Below are 8,808 nucleotides of genomic sequence, written 5' to 3'. Positions count from 1 at the left end.
GGTGTATCGAAACCGTGATGGAGAATACAAAACTCGCAAACAACCCTGGAGGCGTACAGTGTGGAGGAACAACTGACGAGGAGGAATCAGACAAAACATGCGATCAACACGTACCATTAGGGTGCACTCGGATACATAGGTAACCTGAAAAGGACGTCTATTAGGAAAATGTGTGAATACGGATTGGACAAAAAACGTTATCTGCCCATAGTCGACAGTAGAATGGACTTTAAAAATGAAACAAGAAAAAAAACAAATCCGATACGTAATTTGAAAATCAATAGTACTGGCATGCAATATCAAAGATGAAAAAGCAACCCAAGAAGGTACATATTCATGAACCAAAGTTACCCTTAGTTGTAGGGCAAAGTTTTCTACGAAGAAATAGGGAGAAAGTGGTGCGCTCTCATCGGCGCGGGATGGATGAGGGTGGTGAGGGTGATTGCACAGTGGGTGAAGTTTAATGCATTTGGTTGAGAAATGCATAATCGAAAGCACATTGGACGAGATGAGGTTGAGCGGAGAAAACCAGGAGGAACGCGTGAAGGGTGTGGATCAGATTTATGGGACAATTTAATCGAAATGCGTTAAGGTTTCTATATCAAGAGCCACGAGATATATAGATGGCTGATGTGATATTAGGCGCTTGCAAATGCTCATTGACGAATAAACAGGGTACAGCCGGAGAGAGGAACACGTCCAACAATCACAGTTAGCGAGCATAAGAACCGTCATAGGGTTGTAGGTGGCTAAGGTATGAAAGACGCGAAGCTCCAAGGATAAGTATATCAGTCTGATTTGGGATGGTTGGACGGATTCTCGGGAGGAGTGGCAGGCACCGTGGATGCAGTAGACCAACCAACATAAGCCGGTTGCTCATCATTTATAAGTGCCTGTATTTCTTCCTGAACGTCTAGATGCGAAATTAGGAGACGGACAAACAAAGTCTGTGGCCGAATATTCTCCAGCAATTCTTTTGGGTCCGTACTGCTAGATCGCATCAAGTTTGGTGCAATCACTGTTGCCAGGTTTCGCGGATCCATGAGAGATATGGAGGCATTCTCCGGTTTAGCCAAACGCTGGGAGGAGGGGAGTTAAAGGCATCAAGGCAGACACCACATCAAGAAACCGTATGTCCCAAACCAAACTGACAAAGTGAAATTACTCAGAATGGTCCGTATCGACAAAGGAGATGAGGGGACACAGTAAGGCAAATAACGCTGTGCTAACTGAAAAGTTTTTTTCCAATCATTTCGAGTAGGACCAGTTTTTCACATACCTCGAATTCATTTGCTGTTCATTCACCGTACAGTTTAAGTAGATTAGTTAATGCAACGTCCCAGGGGCAGTATTTGATAAAAAATAGAATACTGGCAGCCCAGGTTGCGAAGTGGATGGTCGAATTGTTCTCTGAACTCAGAAACTTGGATGCAAACGTTCCGTCAGCAATGAAGCTGACACTATCTGCAGGTAGTAGTGCATCACATTCAGCAGTTACGTCAGCATTGCAACGCACTGCTACACAGACAAGAACCCACTATGCCACATCGACTTTGAAACACGTAAAAAGACTCAGACATTGCCATTTGACCATAGCATAGTGGAAGTCAGAACTTTCAGACGAACTCACAGGCACCCAATACCAACGTAACAAGAGGCTGAACAAACCACTACCTTCAAATACCCGTAGGGGATGCCAAGGTAAATGAAAGCCACCACGAAGTGCATTGACAGAGAAATTCGTGTACTCCAGGGTGCAACAAGCGACACACTGAAGAGAGTTATTGCCATTTCCAACGATACAGAAAAATGTTTAACTTTGATACTGCATGTCAGCTACTCTACTTCTGTTTACTAGGAAGGGTGTGCTGCTCTCAGTGCAGTTAAAGCAGTTCAGTTAGTCATATGACTGCTCCATCGCACTTACGAAAAGTGGATGGCTTGACCGAATTCAAAACGGACAGATACCAACAGACAATTCACTCCGACCGTACACATGTATAATGCATTAGGAGATACGAGAGAGACGAAGCTGGATAGTGACTGTCGAGGACAGGCTCACTGGGAGAACATGCGCAAATTTCATAATCTCAAGAGTTCACCTTCACGGTAACCAAATACATCTCACATCTGGCCAACCATAAAAGACTGTTCTGAAACAACAGGATGTCCGAGCAGAGTTCTGGACCTGACGTAAACGGATAAACAATGGCAGCACAAAAGCCTAAGATAAACATTAAATTACTGAGCGAAACAGATCACAATCAGATTCCACCTGTCATTAAATATCAGTGTCTCTTGGGTTGGAAACGTGCCCGGCTCACCACCACCGAATTGCACACTATGGACTGAAAACAAAGTGAAGCAACACAACTGCATAACCGCAGACAGTAACGGCAACTGACTGCGTCGCTACGGTTATGTCTACGCACCAAGCAGACTTCAAGTCCGATCCATAGTGTGCATTTCTAGCCACGAAACTGAAGCATACATACAGCTGGAGGGCGAGGACCTGAAAATGGAATGACATGATGGGATAAGACGATGGTTTGTCTACCAACGCAAAACGAGTCAATAGGAGGGCATCGATCCATGGGCACGCTGTACGGTCGTGTGACCGTATGCAGCGAAGTTACCCGTAGTTAAACGACAGCACACGCTACTGTGCAGAAAAATTAAAGAGGCTGCAACCGAAATCCGACTAGCTCGCAGTTATCTAACACTTCAGTCCAACTCCAAGTGGTGCTTTATACATCTTGAGGCAAACTTTCAGTATAGACGGGTACAGCACAACCCGATACGAGCACTATCCACCAATTTCAAAACAAAACAAGAGTCACTAGATGTCCAAAACACGAACAACTGTCCGCTCAGAATACCTCATGAGATAAAGACACCATTGTGATAAAGTTTCGCTTACTTGAAGCAATAAAAGCAAGTAGAGTAGACAACGTCGTTCCAGCAACGGGATTTTGCGAATCAAACGACAACAATTTTGAACTGGATTCGGGTCGGCGGAGTTGGTCAATTGTGCTTCACTTGAGGAGTGTGATTCATAAAGCTCAGCCTCCGCCGCAGCTTTCAGGCACAATGGTTGCAAGGTGGGTGGCACAAGCGGTTCTGCCAACTCGCGTAACCAGAGCTTTAACAGACCAGCTGCTAAGTGTGCATCCACTTGATGAGCACTGAACCCTAGAGGGCTTTGCTTTGCCATTGTGAGTAAGCTACGGGGCCAGTGAGCTGTGGGTGTGAGTAGAATGTACTCAGAGGGTGGAGAGCTCAAAGGGAGAGGAACCACAGGCCACTTATATTCGCCAGTCAGAGTGCTCGCGTTCTCTATGCTAGGGTTCGGGGATGAGTTGACCGAATCGCTGGAGTCTTGAAACGGCATTTGTGATTCTGAGTGTGAGAAGGACGCTGACCAACTGACTGGGGGTGGGCGGAGTATCACAAATCGATCTGAGGAAGTCGGATCAGTTGCGTTTTGGGGTGCACCATCCACATTCGCATTGTACGTCACACGGAAAATTTCAAAAAGCTTTTCAAGCTGACATCGGAGCTCCGTTATCACATCCAGATCGGGAGAGAGACTGAATAAGATTAAATAGAAAGGTTTGACTCACGATCGAAAAACCACTAAAGTAGATCCACGAACAAATTGCTCTAGTCCTTACTGGCAGATGAGTGCATCAGAATTGGAAACTGAGTGAACGCTTATTAGCCGGTGGGTTACACAGAGTGCAAAATTACGGTATTTTGGAATGTTGCAATTAGGATAGGAAATGCTTCAGAGGGCTCTGTATTAGAAAAGCAAATGATCTGACCGCCCAAAGCTTGAAGAAGCTTCTCTCACCTCAGAACACTTTACTGAGGTGTTGGCAAGATGATTCTTAGGCAGCTGGTTGCATCCAAGACATGGGTAAGCCAAGGTGTTGAACTCATCAGATTAGCACACAGTATATACGCCCAGCAGCCAAGACCATGCATGGATTCATCGAATGAAAATTTTTGACAGATCAGCCCATTCTTTCGCATCGCATGCAACTGTTGTCCCATAGACTGGATGCAAGAGTACCTACCACATCACTATGTTACAAGAGCATTGGAAGCTTACTCGCGATACGATACACTATGGCTGAGAAAAACAGCGGAAAAAAGCTGTTCACGGATGCAGAAAATTGGAGGAAAGGGAAGAGAACAATCAGCTACCTAAACGGACTTTCGATGTGACAGAGTATGCAGATTCATTCCCATAATCTCATGCTCGAACAGTACCACCCAAGTCGCTTTCGAAAAGAAGATACCTTCAAAGGCCGAAATTTTGAAGTTTAATGGCTATTAACAAGATGCATGAAACTCAAAGAAAAAATTGCAGCATTTAGTTTCAATTTCGTTTCTCGGGAGAACAAGGGTTCCTACTTCAAAAAGAAGTAATGCTATAACCAAATAACCACTGGGCAGTCTGTAATAAAACAACAATGCAGGCGGAAACAGCAAGATAAAGACAAACTACAGACAACAAACTGGTTTGTTATGAGGGGGATATTGTACCAGGAGAAAAGTGGGTGCCTCTAGATCTCACAGAGAACAGTAGGACCGTGGGAGTCGGCTCTTGGAGGATAAGGTCGTATTTCACTTAAGAGGCGGCGACACGCAAGTAAAGCGTTCGCAATTTAAAAGCATATTTGTGAACTGGATCTAAATAGGCTGTATCATGGATGATATAATGGCCTGGTGAATTGGCTCTAAATCATACGTTACTGGCAAAGTATTGCAAGGGCCACCATGCCACGCATCCAAGAAGACCTACAGAGGCTGTGAAAGTCGCTTGGTTGCAGACAGAAAAATTCACCGAAAAGGCGAAACGAGAAAGCGAGACGTGACCGAATTTGCCCGTCAGAATACTAGCAGTGTAATTGGCGGAGATTGTACGCAATCCGCTAGGAGATACAAGACACAACAATTCGTCGTTTGAGAGAAGTTTGGTAAACATATAGGTGGATTTATTGCTAAGCAACGTTTCGCTTTCGAAACAAATGCTTCGTCAAGCCAAGTGAATAAATTACCATGCTGATTGAGTCTTGAAGCAGTCAGAGAATCAGTGGGAGAGTTCATACGACTAGCCGACTTGATCAGTGCTGCGTGTCAGTCTGATGTTCCTGTTCCTTGGTTGGTGCGGATGACTAACACTGGTTACCAGATGTCTCAATTGGTCCCAAACATTTTCCAATTGAATTGAAAAGTCTTTCTGACTGTAGACTTAAAATTCCGCGACAACCAGCATGAATCACCCGCCAGTTGGCCACTGCGCATGACCGCATCGTAATCAAGCACCGGTGTGGATTACGACCATCACCCATAGGGTGACACTGAACTACTGAACAAACGAACTTCAGTATTTCATAATAGAATCCAGCTGTGAAACACACAAGCACACTGAATGAACAACGTGTGAAGAACAGTGGACGTGGAAAGCAGCAGCAACAGCAATATGCACCCTGCAGTGCATGAGTCATCGCAGACCAGGAAGAACTGATTGATTAGTCATCACGTGGATTATTAGAAAACGGTTGTCAATCGCAACACACCAGAAGCAAAGCCGAAAACCAAAAAAAGAAATAGTCGAAGGAAACAATATCAGTCCCAAGGTTGATACCGATGTAAATAGATTGCTCACGTGGGACGAGCTAGAGGCTTACGGCTCATAAGCAGACCCTGAGAAGCTGCGGCTCTGTTTTCGGGGGTTAAGCTTCCTAGCTCGGTCAGTCAGACATTCACGTTCAAAATCAGAAAAGAATTACACGTCTATTGACAGAGGGTAGAAAACATATGAGGCGAGGTCTCATTTTAGGAAACACCTATGCTCTTCTGCAGCATCCTGCGGAAGCCAATGCCAAGCCGATTGCCTGAGTGAAACTAATCGGAGACCGCATGCACGTTTTAGCAGTTGACGATAGGACAGCCTTGCTTGTGATTTGGTACCCAAATCTAATACTGTTTCCGGACTCCGATTCCAAAGCAGCAGGCAAATCGGTTTAAGAGCAAGTAATTCCCTGCAGTCGTTTTCCATGTCTCTAGCACTCAAATATAATGATGAACCGAAAAGAAATCTGTGCGCCAGCCTGAACTGCAAACGATGAATAAAAACGGCAGTCAGGCGACTAGATACTGTAATTTAGAAAAACTATCTCACAACCAAAAAACGAAACACTCATCCAGTTACTGCTTACCAAACGTCACCCATCGATAAAGCCACCTAATAATAAAGCCTTCTCTTTCAACGAGTTGTGCACTTCCAAATCGTTGGTTTCATTAGTTGCTCGGAGGAATTGTATGTTAACGGGTTCGAACAGTGTACTCGAATCAATCACCGACTACAGTTGGGTAAGCCACCGACCGGTACAGTGAGTATCAACGGAATTCGAATCACCGCCTCGTTTGTGGTAATAATCTGCCAGTATTCAGTCGGTTTTCATACTATACAACCTTCCAGTGGTATGCTGTTCGACCCCGGACCGTTTGCGTGAGTTAGACGACGGTGAACTAACGCCACCCGACTGAGTATGCAGTGCAGTGAACCTGAGGGTTCAGATCAGCCCATATGCAAGATATCGAGCTGTTTTAAAAATAACCAGTGTCCTGATGACCAAATGGGCCCCTGGAATATACGATCTAGACGAATCAAGCACTTTATAACCCTTTAATTAAAAGGAAAATGCTACACACAACCTGTTCCTTGAGTCGAAGCTATATTTTACTGGAAGAAGTAAACAGGTCTTTGTTGTTCACGTGAAGTCAAGCAAATCCACAATGGGTAGCGGAAAAGCCACAGTAAGTAGGCTGATCAAATCCATTCGATTTATTATATGAATAAGCAAGGGTGAGTTCACTATCCCCCCCATCCGAACAATGACACGTTCCAAATATGCGCTGCCGGTTCCTTGTAGTTTCGGTTAGATACTTATCGCAATACTCCCGCTTAAATACCAATCAAAAGGTGCTTCATTTTCGGGGTATATGCTCCTTACGAGACTTGTCTGTTGTGTGCCGGTTCCATCGATTTTCTAGGCGAGTTACATTAAATCCCTCTGCAAGTATTGCCTACTGAACAATATAGCTCCCTCTTCAGTTAACAAACGGAGTTGTGCCGCGGAACGACCCTGCATAATTTTCAACCCCCCCCCCTGGGAACCTCAAAACTTTTAATAAAAACGGAAACATGTTCAAAAACGGAAAAGGAACTTTTAGACCGAAAGAGGACGTAACTGTAATTGGCCCCGATGAGAAAACACGCGCGCACCAAACGGGGTGATAGCGCTGTGTCTATAACGAAGGATAGATTTTATCGACATAACCCCGCACTTAGATACTGATCTGTCTGACATTTTCGTTTCAGAACTGACATGAAAGGTATAGCGAAACTAGACTGTTGTGATGAGAGTAACTGTACCGAACGACCAAGTTGTGATCGTTCAGAAGGCACAGATTATAAAATCAACGTGATCATGTGGGATCCAACCGACGCGCGGAAAGGTAATTCAAGGTAATCTGTCTGAACGTAAATATCGATGTCTATTTGATCTCTAGCCACAACGTGGACCGAGAATGAACGACCATGAAAGCCTACGAGCACGCCGCATACGCAGAGAACAGCGAGAAATCAATGCCACACGATAATAAGTAACCATCAACGAACCGGGACCATCAAGAATTGTTTTGCCAAAACTCCGGGATACGCAACGCGTAGCCAACAGAATCACTCAGGGATAAAACGGACAGTAAACAAACGGTTAGTTGGAACACGGAAAGGAACGCGGTAGTGACCGTCGCACTTTTCCAACGTGCGTTGGTAGAGTGCCACGCTAATGCGTGTGTCTCATGTAAGAGAAGTTCGAATTTCAACCGAGAAGACTCGCTGCCGATGAGCCCTAATAAGAACATAATCTGATTCCCTTGGTCCCGGTTTAGTGTAGCCTAACCGAGACAACAAAACGGCTCCTCAAACACAAGTAATGTACATACAGATTATAAAAAGTCACGCAACATTCATCAGGAAACTAACTCCAACTAAGGAAGGACCAGATATTGAACAATTTAGTTACTATTTTGGATATCGCCACATACACATCGGATGTCAGCCATACTCAAAAGCGGATGAGTGCTGTACAGGTGTTGCATCCCTGTTCACGAACATGAGAAAACTCAATAGAACCCTGAAGAAATGATCGCTGCGGTTCCAAACTGACATTCACCATCTTTAGGTAGGAGAACGTTATCCACAGCAAGTGAATTATGAGGGTAACGCAGAAGCCCACAGGGCGAAATTTATCACGCGTTTTCCTATTCAATCACAACGCTTGGTAATATGTAAGCAACAAAAAACAAAATAGTACAAGATCAAACAGACGACTGGGAACTGTGGGAGACATACACAGACAATTGCATGTAAACTTACCGGAAAATTCCCTCTGTCCGAGATCCACCCAATCGAAGTAATTCCTCCGTAAGGAAAATCTGGATCCATGGTAGTTTGAGGTGCGGAAATCGGTAGGCTTGAATACGCATAATCTCATCCAAAGAGCTTCCAAATATACAAGGCTTCAAGATAAAATCCTATATAGGAAAGATCGAGCGCATTGATCGCTTTATGTCAAATTGCACTGTAAGGACGCAAACTTGCTAGTTGTACATGAGCATCCGACCCTAATACATATGACGTGGAAGTCCCAGGACAAAGCCGCGAATATGGGATAAACACCAGCAAATCAGTTTTTTAAAGCCAACAAGAGGAAATGCAAGCCCAGCCCA

At 44.6% G+C, this 8,808-nt stretch overlaps 1 protein-coding gene across 1 annotated transcript in view; it reads right to left on the bottom strand.

Moving 5' to 3' along the window:
• Positions 1 to 8,808, bottom strand: part of T265_13875 (hypothetical protein) — a gene marked incomplete at both ends in the record, with an annotated part of 54,316 nt that continues 45,508 nt past the window's right edge. Inside the window, 3 exons of the mRNA XM_009170943.1 lie at positions 1 to 1,079; positions 2,921 to 3,590; positions 8,456 to 8,613. Of these exons, the coding sequence (XP_009169207.1) occupies positions 789 to 1,079; positions 2,921 to 3,590; positions 8,456 to 8,613 (1,119 nt within the window). The remainder of the gene's footprint in view (positions 1,080 to 2,920; positions 3,591 to 8,455; positions 8,614 to 8,808) is intronic.

This window comes from Opisthorchis viverrini, assembly GCF_000715545.1.
Source record: "Opisthorchis viverrini unplaced genomic scaffold opera_v5_112, whole genome shotgun sequence".
NCBI classification, from domain to species: domain Eukaryota; kingdom Metazoa; phylum Platyhelminthes; class Trematoda; order Opisthorchiida; family Opisthorchiidae; genus Opisthorchis; species Opisthorchis viverrini.
Note: the sequence above shows the minus strand (reverse complement) of the source record. Positions and strands in the feature narration are given on the sequence as shown.